Raw genomic sequence first — 20,279 nt, 5'->3', positions numbered from 1 at the left:
CCTTTGCTTTTAGAAGATGTAACTTTCCCCTTCTCCTCCTCTTTCGTTTCCCCAGGAGAAGGTGCTCTTGAACATTCCTGTACCATCCTGAACTCTCAGTTGTCAGAACATCTCTTCTGGTTGGCATGGCAATGCTAGGCGGAGTGTGAGTGTGTGACGTATGATTGCGGGATGGACGGGCCCTGCTTGAATTTACTATAATAAGTCTGTACTTGCCGAAATACTTTAGTTCTAACACGGTGACTTTCTGGATCTTGCATATAACTCAATAAACTTCCACTGCCGAAAGAGAGTTGTTGAGTGTAACTAGACTGGGGGTCTGACGATCTGTCAGGTTAGATGGCAAAATGCTCCCGGAGGCTGGGGGGGGGGGCGTGGTGATGCGACTGCCTCTAGAACAAGATGAGAGTAACCGGAAGTAAAACAATTCTGTTGGAAAACGCTGAATGGTAGTCCGAGGAATGAACAAAGCCTGTGTGAAACATGAAGGTAGCTAATGGCTGCTTGATGACCTTCTGTTGTTGGAAGCTACTGGGGATGGCTGAAAGGTGTGAAGTGGTATCATTACTATGGCAAACAGGTCATTAAAGGTCAAGCCTGGTAGGGAAATGCTTACTCTAAGTTTAAACAATGTCTTTCCCGGAAGACCCTTTCCTGCCACTGTGATATTGCCCGTTTAGGGAGGGCGGTGTGTGTGTGTGTATCTATCTATCTAATCTATCTATCTATCTTATCTATCTATCTATCTATCTAATCTATCTCTATATGTCGGGAGGGCACTCTCAACCTCCTCCCGACTATGCAGGAAGTTACCCCCATTGTTCAAGGGAGAACAGGGCAAGCAGACCCCAACCGTTCCCCGGAGGTTCGGGAGTATTGGCCTATAAACCCCAAAGGGGAGATGGGGCCTCAAAAGGGGGACGGCGGGGACGCGGGGGTGATTGGGCTTGGCGACAATATTGTGACAGATGGAGAGAGGGGTGGGAAATCAAGATGTTCTGAGAGTCTGGAGAAGAAACCAGTCTGTTGGTGGAGTCACTTTAAGAGTTCGGTGGTGGGGTTCACGCTGTGATGTAAATGAAGCAAATAAAATGGCCATCAGGTGTACCCAGGGAGGAGGAGAGTGTGGAAGCTGCGAGAGAGACGGAGAGGAGTGAAGTAACTCGTGCTCGTCTAGCAGTACACATGGCTGAAAGAGAGTCTGCGTAAATTCTCAAACGGCAACTCTGAGGGGCAACTCTGAGCTTCTCGAATATCACGCTGGAGCTAACCCACGACCCAAACGCCCCCACAAGGCAGCCGGAGGCTGACACTATCTATCTCTCTCTCTCTCTCTCTCTCTCTCTCTCTCTCTCTCTCTCTCTCTCTCTCTATATATATATATAATAAAATAAATAAGGTGAGAACGGGGTCATTAGCAGTCAAATCCATAACTTCACCTTCAGAATCTCATCTCAGACTTGCTACCATCCATTTTACGTGACACCATAGCCACTTTGGCTGTATTTTCAGACCAGGTAGTGCCCAAATAATGTGATTTTGGGGTGCTTTTAAAGTGAAGGGTGCTTGGACCTATGACTGTCTGGGTGCCAAGATGTCCCTTCAGCGAGAAGAGGGGTTTCGGTACCAGTGTCCCCTCTAAACTGAGTTAGTGTGAGCTGGCTCACAGTTTTTTAACCTCCGGGTCACACAGTTTTTGTCTTAACCCAGGAAGGATGGCGCCAGAGCAAACTAATTCATGCAGTATCCAAACTGCTCACAACTTTAATGCCAGTAGCTCACAAAGTAGTACTTCAAAGGCTCATTATCTTCACAATATGACAATCCTTCTTCATCGCAGAGTCTTTATGTTGGCTAGGTTTAATTTATTTCCTTCTGCTGTTTTGACAGGGAGATACAAGGGTACTTCTTATAAGGACAGAGTTTGCACCTGCTTCGATTATGAACCTGACTCAATGCAACATATCCTTCTTCGTTGTACCCATTACTACGCCATCATCTGATATGCCCTCTCTTGCCTGCTGCAAAGATTGTTGGCAATGAGTCTAACTTCTTGCTTTCTGATAAATCCCCTGAAATAACTGAAATGTTTGGCCGAGTTCCTCTCACTTGTATGGAAGCAAAGGGCAAGAGTTTTTAGCACATAGTTTTTAACGTACAGTTTTACTCTGGGATATGCTATTCTGAACTGATTGGTTTTGACCTTTCCTCCTTTAATATTATTTTATGCCAATAAAGGTCTATGATGATGAAGTAGAATTTTTGCTCACAAGACTCCGCAGCTTAAACGGAGCATTACAGGTGACCCCAATAACAAAATCACTCTACCAGCTGTCTCAGCATGGGGTGTGCCCACCTGGACCCATCTACCCCTGGAAACGAGCAGGGTGAAGTTGTTCACCTCTGTGCTTCCACTTTCTCCACCATACCCTGTGGGACCCCGCTGGCAAACAGCCCATGAAGTGCCTCTCCGAAGAGAGGGGCCTTGCCCTATTGCCAGGCCTGTGATCTCCTGACTTCCCATCTACAACCTGGCTTCCCGTGCCACTTGTCGCAGCCTTCTGGGGCTCTGGTCACTTCCTCCTGCTCTTCCCTGCCTGCTGCCCCCTGAAGCGGCCTCTGATCACTGCAGTCCACCCTTGGTTCTTCTGGGGCCTCAGCCATCACCTGCTCAACCTGGCCCCATTGGGCCCTCTGGGACAATGGCTGCCACTACGGTACGGGAGGCTGATGGCCAATGGCTTGTCAGTGACCTTGGTGCGGGGTGTGTGTGTTCCTCGCTCATTGGGATTGCATATCCATGCCATAGCAGACTCTCTTGGGGTGGCTCCCAAGTGTGGGTCTGGCAGTGCTGGACATGGACATTGAGAACTCAAAGGGTTTTCCTATGTGGGTCCTCTGATGCTGATAAAGATTGCCATTCTGACTGAATCTCTCTCCACACTCTGAGCATTCAAAAGATTTCTCCACTATGTGGGTTCAATAATGCAGTTGAAGACTGCCACTGTGATGGAATCTCTTTCAACACTTGGAGAATTCAAAAGGTTTCTCCCCTGTGTGGGTTCTCTGATGCTGTTGAAGACTGCCACTCTGACTGAATCTCTCTCCACACTCTGAGCATTCAAAAAGTTTTTCCGCTGTGTGGGTTCTTTGATGCAGGTGAAGACTGCCACTGTTACTGAATCTCTTTCCACACTCCGAGCATTCAAAAGGTTTCTCCCCTGTGTCGGTTCTACGATGCAGTTGGAGACTGCCACCCTCACTTAATCTCTTTCCACACTCTGAGCATTCAAAAGATTTCTCCCGTGTATGGGTTCTCTGATGCAGTTTAAGAACGCCACTCGCCACTTTGGTGCTTCGGAAGACTAGCATTCTCTCTAAACCTTTTTCCACACTTTGAGCATTAAAAAGGTTTTTCCCCGTGTAGGTCCTCTGATGCAGCTGAAGACTGCCGGTGTGACTGAATCTCTTTCAGCACTGTGAGCATTCAAAAGGTTTATCCCGTGTGGGTTTTCTGATGCTGTCGAAGACTGCTACTCGAAATGAATCTCTTTCCACACTCTGAGCATTCAAAAGGTTTCTCCCCTGTGTGGGTTCTCTGATGCTCTTGAAGACTGCCACTTCGGCTGAATCGCTTTCCACACTCTGAGCATTCAAAAGGTTTCTCCCCTGTGTGGGTTCTTTGGTGCTTTTGAAGAGTGCCACTCTCACTGAATCTCTTTCCACACTTTGAGCATTCAAAAGGTTTCTCCCCTGTGTGGGTTCTCTGATGCACTTGAAGATGGCCACTGTGACTGAATGTCTTTCCACACTCTGAGCATTTAAACGGTTTCTCCCCTGTGTGGGTTCTCTGATGCTGTTGAAGATGGCCACTCTGACTGAATCTCTTTCCACACTCTGAGCATTCAAAAGGTTTCTCCCCTGTGTGGGTTCTCTGATGCTGTTGAAGATTGCCAATGTAGCTGAAACTCTTTCCACACTCTGAGCATTCAAAAGGTTTCTCCCCTGTGTGGGTTCTTTGATGCTTCTGAAGACTACTATTGTCTCTCAATCTCTTTCCACACTCTGAGCATTCAAAAGGTTTCTCCCCTATGTGGGTTCTCTGATGCAGTTTAAGAATGCCACTCCGACTGAATCTCTTTCCGCACTCTAAGCATTCAAACGGTTTTTCCCCTGTGTGGGATCTTTGGTGCTTCTGAAGACTACCATTGTCTCTGAATCTCTTTCTGCACTCTGAGCATTCAAAAGGTTTCTCTCTTTTATGGGTTCTCTGATGCACTTGAAGATGGCCACTGTGACTGAATGTTTTTCCACACTCTGAGCATTCAAAAGGTTTCTCCCCTGTGTGTGTTCTCTGATGCAGTTTAAGACTACCATTTCGGCTGAATCTCTTTCCACACTCTGAGCATTCAAAAGGTTTCTCTCCTGTATGGGTTCTCTGATGTACTTGAAGATAGCCACTGTGACTGAATGTTTTTCCACACTCTAAGCATTCAAAAGGTTTCTCTCCTGTATGGGTTCTCTGATGTACTTGAAGATAGCCACTGTGACTGAATGTTTTTCCACACTCTAAGCATTCAAAAGGTTTCTCTCCTGTATGGGTTCTCTGATGTACTTGAAGATAGCCACTGTGACTGAATGTTTTTCCACACTCTAAGCATTCAAAAGGTTTCTCCCCTGTGTGGATTCTTTGATGCAGCTGAAGATTGCCACTTTGGCTGAATCTCCTTCCACACTCCGAGCATTCAAAAGGTTTCTCCCCTGTGTGGGTTCTCCGATGCTGTTGAAGATAGCCACTTTGGCTGAAACTCTTTCCGCACTCTAAACATTCAAAAGGTTTCTCCCCTGTGTGGGTTCTTTGATGCAGGTGAAGACTGCCACTGTGACTGAATCTCTTTCCACACTCCGAGCATTCAAAAGGTTTCTCCCCTGTGTGGGTTCTCTGATGCACTTGAAGATTACCACTCTGACTGAATCTCTTTCCACACTCGGAGCATTCAAATGGTTTCTCCCCTGTGTGCCATCTTTGGTGCTTCTGAAGACTACCATTGTCTCTGAATCTCTTTCTGCACTCTGAGCATTCAAAAGGTTTCTCTCTTTTATGGGTTCTCTGATGCACTTGAAGATGGCCACTGTGACTGAATGTTTTTCCACACTCTGAGCATTCAAGCGGTTTCTCCCTTGTGTGAGTTCTTTGATGCAGGTGAAGACTGCGACTGTGACTGAATCTCTTTCCACACTTCAAACATTCAAAAGGTTTCTCCCCTGTGTGGGTTCTTTGATGCAGGTGGAGGCTGCCACTGTGACTGAATCGCTTTCCACACTCTGAGAATTCAATGGGTTTCTCCCCTGTGTGGGTTCTTTGATGCAGGTGAAGACTGCCACTGTGACTGAATCTCTTTCCGCACTCTAAGCATTCAAAAGGTTTCTCCCCTGTGTGGGTTCTCTGATGCAGCTTAAGAACGCCACTCCGACTGAATCTCTTTCCGCACTCTAAGCATTCAAAAGGTTTCTCCCCTGTGTGGGTTCTTTGATGCAGGTGAAGTCTGCCATTGTGACTGAATGTCTTTCCACACTCTGAGCATTCAAAAGGTTTCTTCCCTGTATGGGATCTTTGGTGCTTCTGAAGACTGCCATTCCAACTGAATCTCTTTCTGCACTCTGAGCATTCCAAAGTTTTCTCCCCCTTGTGGGTTCTCTGATGCTGTTGAAGATTATCCCTCCGACTGAATCTCTTTCCACACACTGAGCATGCAAAAGGTTCCTTCCCCACATGTGTTCTTCGATGCAGTTGCAGACTGCCACTCTTAATGAATCTCATTCTGCATGCTAAACATTTGAAATATTTCTTCCCAGTGTGGGTTCTCAGATGCTTTTGAAGATTCTCACTCACACTGCATCTCTTTCTACACACTGAGCATTCAAAAGCTTTCTGGACTCTGTGTATTCTTTGGTGTATGAAGAGCTGTAATCTGGTTCTGAAGTACTTTTCACAGCAGATGGGTTTACTTGCCTTCATTATCCTGTGCTTTGGAATGTGTACATTACGCTGTCTTCCATCTCTCTTTTCAACCATATGACCGACTTTCTTTCTTATTGGTCCACCTTGATTCCTGATGTTTTCTTTCAAGTTTTCATTTTTACCTTCATTTGGCATTTGTTGATGAAGTTCCTCAATCAGATCATCCTCTGCTGGAAAAAAATAGAGATCCTGTTAGCACTTGGGAGGGTTGGTAAAGTCAAAGGCATCTATGTGACTGCAGTAGATAAGGATTGATGGCCTTTGGCCAACTTGGCCAATCTTAACCACCCCTCCAACTTTCCCCAGAATATCCAGTATTCAAGGATTCCTCACCCCCTCGAGTGCCACAGCTGAGCTCTTGCCCAGAAGGACCTTCTGGCCCTCCCTCCTTCCCCAGTGGGCTGTATGACTGTATGAAATGTTCCTCAGAAGTGAATCAGAAATCCCCCATGGCACTTCCTTGCCCTTTCTCTTGACATAATCATGAAGGATACTCACTCTTAGCCGGCTCATATGGGGAGGAAATATGGTCTTGGGATACTCTTGAGGAAATCTTCACCCTTTCTTTAGATGCAAGGCCGTTGTCTATCTCCACCGTCGTCTCAGTGATACTCCTGCCTTCGTTCGCAGAGAGAAAGAGAAAGTGATAATTCTTATATGGCGAAGGAAAGAAATTCAAGAGTAAAAATTCTTCTGGAAGGACAGAACCATGGTCAAGATCAAAGCCCACAATCCCAACCAGTATAAGGGGACTGGACCTGTGAAGCAAAGCCCCCTGGTTCCCTCAAGGGTTTATGTGATTATTAAGTGGCCTGGTCTGACTTTGTGATTTGTGATTCATGTCTCCCCATAGCTAACTTTCTTGTATTTTTCAAGGCCATTGGTTAATCGTGAGAACCTGTATCCAGTTGTGTAGACAGGAGGGCAGGGGGATTAGGAGGGTGCTGACATCTTCTGGAAAATTCCATCATGGAGGACCCTTGATTGGGTCCTTAGGACCACCTGACCCTAAGAGGTAGAAAGTATAACACACATATAGACAAGAGGGAAACCAGGCTAACTTTATGCTCATGTCATGCTAGTATGTCTTCATATGGACATACTTGGAAATGCTGGGGACTGAACCTGGGACTTTCTGCATACCAAACAGATGCTCTGCCAGGGAGCCACAGGGCCCACTCCAAGTACTGGGACAGGCCTCAAAACTGAATAGCTGTTCAATATTTTGATTCATGCCTCCTCACAATGGCAGCTATTCACAGCGAGGAAAGATCCTTACCCAGAAAGGCCACATTCTCGTAGTTCTCCAGCATGACTTCCCTGTACAGAGCTCTTTGTCCTGGATCCAGCAGGGCCCATTCCGCCTCAGTGAAATCGATGGACACCTCCTCAAAGGAAAAGGGACCCTGAAAGGAAAAAGCAGATTCCCTTGTCAGAGATCACACCAGGCAGAGACGGCACCCTGGAAGGGAGTAGACTGGGAAGGTATGGGATGCATGGCTTGGGCTGGGTAAAGGGAACAGCGGTCAGAGGATCTCTCACCCAGACGCCTCGTAGAAACTGCAGGAGCAAAAGCTCCCTTGAGAAAGGCAGAAGGACCCGGGCTGTCCCCCCTGCTCATCTCATTGTGGCAGAAAAATCAGCGAGCCTGGGGCATTTCTGAACAGCCTGGATTAGCTGAGGTCTCTCTGTTCGGTTCCTCTCCCATAAGACTTTGCAGGCTTAGCTACTGTCATCTCTCAAGCCTCTCTCTAGCCTGACCAGGCACTCTGCTTCAAAAAGAATAGTTTTCATTTCTCTAGGTCTACCATTTTACCCTCATACTCTCTCAAAGACTCCTAGTGAGGTTTGTACTTTGTAGTTTCTGACCAGCAAAATACATACATACCTTCCAATAAGGTCACAATCAAGTTTACACATAACATCCTTGACTGTCTAGGGCAGTGGTGGCGAACCTATGGCACGGGTGCCAGAGGTGGCACTCAGAGCCCTCTCTGTGGGCACGCGTGCCATCGCCCCAGCCAGGCCCAGACCATCATTAAAATGTTGAATTCTCTGCCAAATAATTGTAGGTAAATGAAAGCATTTGGGATTGCTTTCCTTACTTTGTTTGGAACATCTTAAGTTAACGTATGAGTTGTTTTTTCTAAAGTAAAACCTCAGTATTCAGGTTAAATGGCCGTGTTGGCACTTTGCGATAAATAAGTGGGTTTTGGGTCACAGTTTGGGCACTCGGTCTCTAAAAGGTTTGCCATCACTGGTCTAGGGTAACTTGGGTATGAGTTCAAGGTGAATATTGTTCTCTTTAATTTGATATTCTTCTGGTAATAGTGTGTTACTCCAGTTGGGCTGAACCTATGAGTATTGAGGGTATAAATTGTTGAAGAGTTCATTGCTGTGGGCTGGTCTCCAATCAGCTCTCTGTGAGCTCTTGTTGACTAGACCAGGGCGCTCCATATTTCACACTAGCCTGGTTTTGTTTGAGAACTCTGGTCTCTCTCTATTGATTCAGTCACTCCTTTGCCAGTCTCCACCCAACCAATAAGAGAACTAAAGGGGAATGGGAGGGTCCCTGGGAAACAGTCCGGGGGTCCCAGAATGTCCTACCTGGACCGGAGGTGCAGCAGCCGTTTCCACACCTCTGAAAAGATGACGGCTCAACAGCATCTCTTCACTGCCTGTTCCTGAGACAAAGGAGGAAGGAAGGGTGTTGGCTTGTTTGTTCCCTGCTTCACACCACCCCCTTCCCAGGGCTGGGAAACACTCAACACAGTTTTACAAACTTTTAACTAAATTCTGGGAGAGGCAGAAGAGAAGCACATGGTAGCCATGAGCCTCAGGGATTATAAATGCGACCGATATATTTCAGACTTCTTTGAGACCTGTGTTTGCTCTGCGGGGAGGGAAGATGTTGCATGGCCATCCCTTCCCCAGCATCCTGTTTCCCACAGCGGCCTGCCAGAGGCCCCTTGAAGCGGAGGCACAGAAGCCAGATTTCCCCAACATTATCGGCCCCAAGGTACTGGTTTTCAGAGCTCCGCTGTCCCAGAAGGTGGAGGCTCCCTTTATCCACCAGTCTGCATATTTCTGATGAGGTCTGTCTACCTTCCCTCCCCCCGCCCCCGGAAACTTGATTTCTTTTTATGGAAGGAAGGTGAGATATGAATTTTTAATTTATGGGAGAAATTGCCCTCCAGGAATCTGTCTAATCTCCTTTTGGAGGCATCAGAATTAGTGGACACTGAGTGCCACAAATTAACTCTTTATTGTGTGTAGAACGATTTGTTTTTATCCTGATCTGAACTCTCTACCCGTCACATTCACGGGGTGCCCCAACTGCATCCAGGCACAAAGGGTCCTTACCAAAGGAGAGGGGGTATTGGGCACGCTCCGTGGCCTGCACCCTCTGCCCTTGCTCCAAGGAAGCTCCTTCCACTTCAGGGATTGTAGCTTCCATCTTCACGGATGCTGCCCACACCTGAAACAGCAGTGAGGGAGAGGGGAAAGAGATGGAATGGAAAAGAGACCAAGAAATGGATCCTGCCCCACTCCCAGACTCTGCACCCCCTTCCATCAGCAGACCTGCTGAGTTATCTGGAGGAATCAGAAATTCTCTTGTAGAAGAGGCTGCTGAAGGAGGTCATGAAATCTCCCACTTGGATGCTTAGAAGTTAGGCAATTATCCATCAGGAAAACTTTAGGATAAAACTTAATATTGTTATGTTGTCGAAGGATCTCATGACCGGAGTTCATTAGGTGTTGTGGATTTTTCGGGCTGTATGGCTGTGGTCTTGGTATTGCAGGACCTGACGTTTTGCCAGCAGCTCTGAGTGGTATCCTCAGAGGTATACTGGGCCATCCAGGTCAGGACAGAGACAAAGAGAGGTGGTTGGCTGTTGCCTGCCTCTGGGCAGGGCCGGTGCATCCATATAGGCCAGTTAGGCAATTGCCTAGGGCGCAGGCCTGCCGAGAGCGCTGGCCTGCCAATGAACCCCCCCCCCCAACTGAACCAACAACACCTGTGTTTGTGGGTGAATCGGCCCTTAGCTGCAGAATAGGTTTAGATTCCCCTCCACTCTTGCTCATTATGGGATGTTATGTGCCTAGCGACAGAGAGAGAGATACATCATTTCTCCGGTCTGTGATTGGGTGAAAGGCCCAGGCCCACTCAGAGACCCCTTTCTATAAAGATAGTTGCATTCACTTAGGATGGGGGTGCGTGGAGACTACGGACATGGCTTTGCCAATAATCGAAGAAGCAACCCAGCAATGGCATTCCATCTTGAACTCTGCCTGGATGGGCTGAATTGTGAGAACTTCGTGATTTGCTGAACCAACCGACTGCCTCTGCAACCTGGAACAGGTAACTGTGTTTTATGTTTAGCTATGCTGGAAAAGCTTAGAGTTATTTGTTTTATTTCTCCACATTCAAGTCTCGTCTTTTAAATATTCCTGCACCTTAATAAACAAATATATTTTTACTTCTGCATTCAATTAACCTCAATGTCTTAATCCAATTGCCTTGATTCTTGACCACTAACAAAAGTAATTGCTTTGTCTTTTGAAACTCAGCCCGCAGTCCTACTCTGCAGGGCTGACCTTTCTTGTGTAATTCCCAGAGAATCTGGGAGACTTGGTCTTTTGCTCCTGGGCTGTGGGGATAAAAGACCTGGCGGCAACCTACCAAGGCTTGGGTGAGTTTTAGACTCTCTCAGGTATTTTGTACTTGGAGCTGCGGTGACTCAAGTGGTTAAGACGCTGAACTGCAGGCTGTGGAAGGTCGGTAGGTCAGCAGCTCGAGACCCGAGTGTGCCACATGACGGAGTGAGCTCCCGTCTCTAGTTCCAGCTCCTGCCAACCTAGCAGTTCCAAAGCAAGAAACTGCAAGTAGATAAATAGGTACCACTTCGGTGGGAAGGGAACAGCGTTCGGTGCGCCTTGGTGTTTAGTCATGCCGGCCACATGACCACGGAAACATCTTCGGACAGCGCTGGCTCTTCGGCTTTGAAACGGAGATGAGCACTGCAACCCTAGTTGGATTCTACTGGCTTCCGAGCAAGGGAAACCTTTACCTTTTACAAGTATTTTGTAACTTTGCTTTGCAACACACTCCTTGAACCAAGAGATCCTGGCCCGGAGGGTTTGGCACTTTTGACAGGGGCTGTTGACGTGAGTGGAGCGGAGTGAGGTGTTGTGGCAACCGGACGCCCGCGAGGGACAGCAGACCCAGAGCCAGCCCTGAACGTGGGTTAGTTGACAGAAACACCCCCCCACAAACACCCCCCCCCCTTGCACGAGGCATTTTGTGGACAAATTCTTGGGTGTTGTTCGCTCGGCATAGTAATTCAAAGGGTGTAGCGCAGTGTGCAAAAGACACAGTTATGTGGACGTTGTGGTTGTGGGAACAGGCAGTGTGCACATGTACACACAGAACTTATTTCAAGGGCTACGATAATGGGGAGGGGGGGTCACTGTGGCCTGCCCTCCCTCCCAGGCCTTGCGGACAGCCTTCCCATCCTGTTTGCCCCACTTACCCCATGTCCCTTTTCCCCTGACAGGCCCGGGAGTCCATCGAAGCCACGGTCACCCTGCAGAGAGAAAACCAAGGGGCAGGCCCTCTTTGTTTATTGATTCCCTTATTTAAAATATTTATTAGCCACCTTTCTACCCCGAGGCACTTGAGACAGCTTCCAATAAAGCCCCGGGCCTTGGATCCAGAGACCCCGCCCAGGAAGGGGAAAGTGCCCCTCCCCCGTGACACTTTGCCCTCGACTTCTTTGTTTGGGAGCTCCCCCCCAGAGCCTTCGCGAAGCAGAGAGCGGAAGGGGACTTGGGGCTCTCCAGTTAGGGGATGCTGCCTCACCTCAACGCCAGAATCCCCAGGCAGGCCCCGGGCCCCGTCTGCTCCGTCTCGACCCTGGGGATCACAAAGAGAGAAGGGATGAGAGGACGCCCGTCCCCTCGACCTCAGGCCTGCTCTCCGCACACAACCCTCAGTACCACCAAAGAACCTACCTTGTGGCCTGGTTTCCCTGGGGGGGCCAATCAGCCCCCGCGGGCCCCTGCGGGCCCTAGAAATGGAGAGGGAGGCAGACAACAGAGACTTATTCTGGGGCCTCCGCCCAGGTTCCCCACCACTGAAGTGATGGCACAGGAAAAGAGGAGGGGGTGTCGCAGGGTGAGGACTCGTGAGGAGAGCAGCGTAGGCCAGAGCACAGGACTGAAGGCCTCGCGGCTGTCCAAGGGAGAGGTGCCGGGGCTCTGGGGCCGTGCCCCTCAATCTCAGTCACAGCTGGAGGCTGCAGCGGGCTCCGGAGGGAGTGGTGGAGCAGGAGGGGGCAGGTTCTGGGCTGGGGAGACGTGCCAAAGGCCACGGTGCAGGGCCAGGGTGGGGAATTCGTCACAGCGGCCAAGGATCCTCTTACCTGGGGCCCAAAGTCTCCAGCCTCAGCCTTTAAGCCGGGGTTGTCGGGTTGCCCCTGGAAGGGAAACGCACAGCGGTTACCTCTGTGGCCCTCCCCAAGCCGCGAGCGCCAGTTTGGTGTAGTGGTTCAGAGTGGCAGACCCCTCACCATCTTGGTTGACCTCCTTTGGAGACGGTTCCAGCTTGTCTGCATCCTTCTTTAATTGTGGGGCCCAAAACTGAACCCAGAACTCTAGGCGAGGTCTAACCAGAGCAGAGCAAAGCGATACCGTCACATTGCGAGATCTGGACACTGTACTTCTGCTCACGCAGCCCAAAAGCACATTTGCCTTTTTAACTACCGCATCACATTGATGACTCTTGCTCAGTGCATGGTTCTACTAAGACCCCTCGATCCTTTTCACACACACTGCTGCCGAGACAAGTCTCCCTCATTCATCTTCTCCTTCTCTTTTCATGAGTCTGAGGTAATTTTCCTCAAGACTAGATTGTCCAAGAGATCCTGAAGGTCTTTGGCCTTCCTCTGGGAAGAGAGCAAGGACCACTGGGGAGTGGGCGGGGGGGAGGTGTTGATTTCCTGTGCTGTGCAGGGGGTTGGACTAGATGACCCTTGAGGTCGCCTTCCAGCCCTACGTTTCTGTTCCTAATATACAGATCGTATTTATGCTTTTTTATTTTGTTTGCAATTTCTGTCGCTTAAAAAAAAAACTATACAAAGACCCTAAAAATCCTAAGAAAACTATTCTGCATCGCAGCCGCGTCAACAAAAGGATACTGCCAGCACACGTTCTGGGCAAGGGACAGATCCAGAGTCTAGGAGCACCCTCAAGACTAACAAAATCTAAGCTGGCTAAGCAGAATGAAAATTGCTCAGATAAATGTTGGAAATGCAAAAATAAGACAGGTACATTTTATCATAGGTGTTGGCTTTGTGAGGTAACAAAGAGATACTGGAGATGGGTCCACAAGATGACGCAAGAGATATTGAGAAGTAAAATACCATTTTTGCCGGAAATATTATTACTAAACATATTTCCAAAGGAGTTTGAGAAAGGTGATAGATATTTGACAGTACACCTATCTACGGCGGCAAGAATATTATATGCAAAATATTGGAAACAAATGGAAACACCAAAGAAGCAAGAATATGTGAATAAACTGTTAGAGATGGCTGAAAATGATAAACTGTCATCGTTGATGAGAGGGACAACAGACCCAACATTTCAAAAGACGTGGAAAAAACTGTATGATTGGTACAATATAAATGCATAGTTTAAAGTAATGAAAATTTTGGTATTATTAATCTTTTTTAGTTAAATAGAAACTATGGTAAAAAGATAAAGTATAGAGAAACTTAAGCATTAAGACGCTGAACTGCAGGCTGTGGAAGGTCGGTAGTTCAGCAGTTTGAGACCTGAGTTGCCGCATGACGGAGTGAGCTCCCGTCTCTAGTTCCAGCTCCTGCCAACCTAGCAGTTCGAAAGCAAGAAATTGCAAGTAGATAAATAGGTACCACTTCGGTGGGAAGGTAACAGCGTTCCGTGCGCCTTGGTGTTTAGTCATGCCGGACACATGACCATGGAAACGTCTTCAGACAGCGCTGGCTCTTCGGCTTGGAAATGGAGATGAGCACCGCAACCCTAGAGTCGGACTCGACTGGCTTTCGAGCAAGGGAACCTTTACCTTTTTACCTAATGGGTAGTTAAAAAAAAAAAAAAGACTAACAACATTTGTGGCAGGGGATGAGGTTTCATGAGAAATGAGCAAGAGTCCAGGAGCATCTTAAAGGCTAACCCAATTGGTGGCGGGGTAGAAGCCTTTGTGAGTCACATCTCACTTCTCCAGATACCTCCAGAATGAGGCTAGCCGTGACTCACGCCCGCTCCTCCCCTGCCACCGACATTGTTCGCCTTGAAGGGGCTCCTGGACTCCGGCTCACTTCTCTTGCTGCAGACAGACTGGTATGGCGACCCGTCTTGACTCAGGCAAGGTTTCCTCATCTAGACCCAGGGCACTTCCTGGGCACAAGAGAGATGTAGGAAGGGGCAGCGGTGGGGAGGGGCAATCTGTCCCTGGCACAGAGAGAGAGAGAGAGAGAGCTGGAAAGCCCCACTTTCCAGCCCCACTTTGGGGACTCTCAGTGGTGATCCTCTGTTAGGGAATCAAAGCCGCTGGCTTGGTGGGGGAGGCAGAATGAGTGGGGGTGTCAGCTATGCCGCCATGGGGGTGGGGGAGCTCGGCCTGTGCCTGTTTAATTACTATTACATTCCTTTCTCTGCTGCTCACCCTTTTCGCTGGAAGGCTTATCTTTACAGATGTGCAGAAGGAGGTTGTATTGCCCAGAGGTCTCCTATCTTCCGTGAGAGACTTCTCTTTCTCAGCTTTTGCCACCTAACTGTTTCCTAGCTTAGCCCGCGCACGGGAGGTCACCCAATTGGCCAATGCCTGGGGGGAATGCACACGAATGCCCTACATCCTAGGCTGCTATAGTGGTTGCCGCCATTCTTAACAGTGATTATGTTACTGCATCTATAGCTCTTCAATAAAAGTATAACCATTCCTGAATGCGTGTACTTCGTTGTTGGCTGTGGGTTCTGACGGGGGGGGGGGGTATGACGGACCCCTTCTCCTTCTGTTCTGTGGGGCCGATTTTCCCGCCAAAACACTGTTCCCCACTCTGGGTGAGAAGCCTCTTAGGAGCGTGTTTGAATTATAAACTTATAACTGCCTTGGTGTCCCACTGAGTGTTAAAGAAGTTATCTGGCTTTCGCCCAGTCCAGAGTATTTTGTAATATCAGCAGGGGTATATAACCCTTATATAACCCTTTGGAAATGGTACTTGACACGAAGTAAAGCTGAAACAAAAAGGTCGGTTTTATTGAACAGGCAACAGAGTATAATTGAAGTATGACACAGAGAGTCCTCCCTCTTTCTGTTTTATACCTCTGGGGATGCCAATCCTAGTGGTGAAACGTTAGGACCTACAATGCCAAGACCACGGCCACACAGCCCGGAAAATCTACAACCGCTAATGAAGCTTAAATTCTAAGAGACTCCGTTCTGTACTGTGAGAGATTAGTTTATCTTGTAGATTTCTTTCAGCAGCAACATGTCTTGATTAAAGTTTCGTAAAAAATACCTTAGTGAGAACTTTCTTCCTGTATATCCATATTTCCCTTTTGGGAATATAACTTTCCCTTTTTCTGTACTCCTGAGGAGTCTAAGGTCGTTTCCCTTTTCACTTCTCAAATCAGAGCTGAACCCTTTTAATAAACAGGTAAGGAACATCCTCCGCTTTCCTAGGAGCGATAACCCCTTTCCTGTTCGGCTAGGCGGGCACTTTCCCACCAACTGTCCAGCCTCTTCCGGCAGACCTAAACCCCCAGTTCTGGAGACCGTGAACAAAGGGAATTCGGCTATAGTGCTAACACTTGGACGCAAAGTTCTGATTTCCGAACTTTTCCCCAAATGTGTTGGTGTACAGGAAAGGCTAGGAGTTGTGTCCTTTCGCTTCTCAACTGATCTGTTTCCTTCAGACTGACACACACACAAACACACACTCCTCCTGACTGTCAACTGCCAAGTCCAAATCCAAAGGACGACTGACGGACAAGACTCACCAGATTTTATAAAACTCAAAACTGCTTTACAGGGAGGCATTAACCCCTCATCTCCCAGCTCTCTGAGTCTGACGCCCTAAGCATCCTGCTTTTTGGAGGTCAGTTCGTCACAGGGGGCTTCAGCCCCCACAGCTTCCCCTCCCCCCTCCCCTCCCCCGCCCGACTCACCTGGGAAGCCTGCTGTGGGTGGGCCTGAGGTTGGGCTTCCTGGGCGGACACCCCCTCCGGCCCCTCGTCCTCTTCGCCGCTCTCAAAGCCGAACTGGGGAGAGAAGGAGGAAGCGTCATTAGGTCCCCTGGAGACAAACCCCTTTCGGGTCATGTCCCCCCCCCGGGGGGGGGTCTTTGCAGTGAGGCCCACACAAGCAGAGGGGCTAAGGGTGCCAACCCCCAGGTAGCATCTGGAGAGCTCCCTCCACTACAATCGACCTCCAGGTGACCAGGATCCGTTCCCCTTGAGAAAAGGGCTGCTTTGCAAGGTGGACTCTGGCTGGGAGACGTCCAGAGCCATGATGTGCCCCATGCTGAGTGAGACTCCTGGCGTTCAAGGGACACCCTCCGCAGCTGCCTTCCCCCCTCAGTCAGGCCCTTCCTGTACCTCAAGACTGTCCCCTCTGAGTGGGGAGGCACCTCCAGGGACTTTTTTTTTAATGGTGTATTTATTGGTTTTTCACTTAGTCGTTGTTTACATACATTTCTCCTTACATCTTTGAGTCTACACATTCCACACTTTATCAATCCAAATATACAATTTTCCCCATCTTCCCGAAAATACATTTTCATCTTTCCCATCAGGCTTAAGAACATAAGAACATAAGAGATGCCGGTGTTGGATCAGGCCAAAGGCCCATCCAGTCCAACACTCTGTCACACAGTGGCCAGAAATACCAGTGCCATCAGGAGGTCCACCAGCGGGACCTCCCACTTCTAAGAGTTTATAAATAATTTCTTCTTTTGTGAGGAATTTGTTTTGCTTCCAGTATCTGGCCAACATTATCCTTGCGGTTGTCAAAATATATACTAACATAAATTTAACATTGTGTTTATAACGCTCCAGTACCATATTCAATAATGCTATCTCTGGGGTTAGTACTATTTTTATATTCATAATATCCCAAAATAATTTTTGTATCATCTTCCAGTATTTTTGCGTTTTCCCACAGCGCCACCACATATGAAAAAATGTCCCCACATTCCTTCTACACTTCCAACACATTTTGGACATTGACATTTGTCATTTACTTATCCTGTCTGGAGACCAATACCACCTGTGGAAGACTTTATAAATGTTCTCTTTGTAGTTAGTTGCTCTCATATATTTCAACGTCTTCCACGTAATTGGCCATTGATCTATTGTATGCCCTTTTAACTGGAGCTGCTGCATTGGGCTGAGTTTGGGATCTCCTGTAGGCAAAACTTCCTGACACCTCTAGGTGAGACTGTCACACTGAAAAGCAACTGCTGAGATCCTCTTCGGAAGCCCTGGCCTTGGTGTCCCACCTGTGGAGTTGAGGCAGGTAGGGACCAGAGACATGGCCTCCTCCGTGGTGGCTCCTTGCCTTTGGAACACCGTCCCCCCAGGAGGCTCATGTGGCCCCTACCTTCCTTGCCTTCCGGCACTAGCCTTTCTGAGGTATTTCTCGCTAGCCACCAAGAGGCCTTTTAACTAAGGGTTTTTCTCATCTCTTAGCAGTTTTAATGTTCTGCTTCTGGCCTCCGGACTTCCTTACATCTTCATCTTTGTGCTGCTCCATGCACGTGTGAAGCTGTTCTTAGGCCCTGGCTCGTTTCACTGGTTTCATTCTGTAACGTGTCGTGTTTCAAAAATTTTATGTTATTGTTTTTTTAATTGTAAGCTGGCTCACGTGAATTATTCGTCCACCGAAATGTCCTCCAACAAATTCCAAAAAGAACTGGGAGTGATTCCTACCAATATAACTGCTAAAAAGTTTTGAAAGTTGACTTCATTAAAATATAATAATAATTCGCAACCAAGAATGTTGTGGCACCATTGGGGTGTGTGTGTGTGTCAAGTCTCAGCTGACTTATGGAGGCCCCTCATGAAGTGAGAGATGTTGCCACGGCCTGCCTCTGAGTAGCAACTCTGGCCTCCCCGGGTGGTCTCCCACCCAAACACTGACCTGGGCCGACCCTGCTTAGCTTCCGAGATCTGACGGGATCGGGCTACCTTGTAAAGGCCAATGAAGTCACAGTGGCCAAAGCTCTCTAGAACACAGCCCCGCTCCTCTGGCATGGAAAGGTGTGGGTCATGAGGGAGGCACACGGGTGCAGGCAGCAGAGAATAAATTACACCCCAGATAGCACAAGATTGCCAGAGGAAGTGGTAGACTACACTAGGAAAATGAAAAAAAGGGTCCGGTTAGCAGGAGAGTCGGACGGTCACAGGTCTCCGCCAGTCTTTCCAAGACAGCTTGTGCTGGACCTGGTGTGGATTGGGGCCACGGAGAGAGGGCAGCCGCCGGTTCACCTCCCCACTTTTCAGAGGGCTGCCGAGTTTTCACTGTGCGGGGAGGAAGGGTGAAGTCCCTCTCCCCTCCCTTCCTGTACGTCCGGGGAGGCACAGGGACGTTCCCTATGGTCATTACGGTTCATTATGGTCACATGTTAGACAAGGGCCAGTCATGGTCACTCTGTGAACGTGCGTTTTGTCTCAGTTGTCCATTTCTGGCAGACCAAACACATGTGGGTGGAATTCCCAGGCAACGACAGGCTCAATTCAGACGGGGACTGTGGCATGTGAGGAGAAAGGGAATCAGCCCCCCACCCCACACCACCCAGGGGCCGTTTTCCAGACCCGAAGCTCTGCGGAGCCGCTGTTTGCGCCGCTGGGGAAATCTGCATGTATAGAGGAGGGATGCACTGAAGTTCCCGCAGTGGCACAAGCAGCAGCAGCGACTCCTGGCGTTCAAGAGACACCCTCCTCAGCCGCCTCCCCACCCCCTAGTCAGGCCCTTCCCATACCTCATGAAAGTCCCCTCTGACTGGAGAGGCACCTCCAGGAACTTTTAACCGGAGCTGCTGCATTGCGCTGAGCCCGGGATCTCCCGTGGGCTAAACGTCCTGACACCACTAGGTGAGACTGTCATGCTGAAAAGCAACTGCTGAAACCCTCTTTGGAAACCCTGGCCTTGGTGTCCCACCTGCGGAGGTGAGGCAGGTAGGGACCAGAGACATACACGGCCTCCTCCAAGGTGGCTCCTTGCCTTTGGAACACCCTCCCCCAGGAGACTCACGTGGCCCCTACCTTCCTTGCCTTCCGGCACTAGCCTTCCTGAAGTATTTCTCTCTACCCAACAAGAGGCCTTTAACTAAGGTATTTCCCCCCCTCTCTTAGCAGTTTTAATGGTCTGCTTCTGGCCTCCGGACTTTCTTACACCTTCATCTTTGTGCTGCTCCACACCTGTGTGAAGCTGTGTGGCCTCCGAATCCCCATCTCCTCTTGCGCCAGTCACAACCTGAATTGGGCCCAGGCGTGCCTGGGAAGTGAGTTCCCAGAAAACAGCTCCACCCAAAGTCCTTGTGGAAGGGAGGGTGCCAAGCCTCTGAAGAAGGCCTCGTCCTCCGTGCCCCTGTCGTTGGCCCTCCAGAGTAACTGGTTGGCCGCTGTGTGAGACCGGAGGCTGGACTTGATGGACCCTCACTGGCCTGACCCAGCAGGGCTCTCCTTCCCCACACTCACGGCACTGGCTTACCTTCTCTGCCAGACGGGCTACTTGGTGCGGGGATAGGGGGGCATTCCGACCGGAGCATTTGACACAGTCCAAGGGACATCGATGGGGCTTCTCTCCTGCATGGCTTTTCTCATGTCTGTGGAAGTCAGAAAGACAATGATACGTTCTCCAACACTCTGTGCACTTATATATTTGGTCTGCTATATGACTCCGCTCGTGCACCAGGAAGGCCGAAGTCTCTTGAAACGTTTGCCCGCAGTAAGAACAAATGTATGGTTTCCCCACCATTTGCAAGTTCTCAACTTAAGTCAGGGCTCTGACGGAAGCTGTTTCCACAGTCTTGGTCCCTCCGTGTCCTTTTACGCCTCAAGAATCTCTCACCCGACTCTAAAGTTCCAGCATTTGCCTCCAGAACCAAGGCTAGTTCAGGGTTTTCCTTCTACATTCAAATGACTTCGTGTTCCCAGGTGAATTTCAGGGCCCCCAAAACAAATCCCTTTAGATCCTTCTCGTGGTCGATCG

At 49.0% G+C, this 20,279-nt stretch overlaps 1 protein-coding gene across 1 annotated transcript; it reads right to left on the bottom strand.

Moving 5' to 3' along the window:
* Positions 1-3,147: 3,147 nt before the first annotated feature.
* On the bottom strand, positions 3,148-17,819 carry LOC107114271 (zinc finger protein 709-like; the record flags this gene model as incomplete). The annotated part of the gene is made up of 8 exons (XM_015415717.1): positions 17,796-17,819; positions 16,235-16,327; positions 11,886-11,939; positions 11,557-11,610; positions 9,386-9,500; positions 6,521-6,640; positions 3,506-5,913; positions 3,148-3,240 (listed from the first exon to the last, which is right to left on the bottom strand). Coding segments are annotated over exons 1-8 (2,961 nt in total), but the record flags the coding sequence as incomplete, so codon positions are not given.
* Positions 17,820-20,279: the final 2,460 nt, after the last annotated feature.

This window comes from Gekko japonicus, unplaced genomic scaffold (genome assembly GCF_001447785.1).
Source record: "Gekko japonicus isolate JY-2015 unplaced genomic scaffold, Gekko_japonicus_V1.1 scaffold4748, whole genome shotgun sequence".
NCBI classification, from domain to species: domain Eukaryota; kingdom Metazoa; phylum Chordata; class Lepidosauria; order Squamata; family Gekkonidae; genus Gekko; species Gekko japonicus.
Note: the sequence above shows the minus strand (reverse complement) of the source record. Positions and strands in the feature narration are given on the sequence as shown.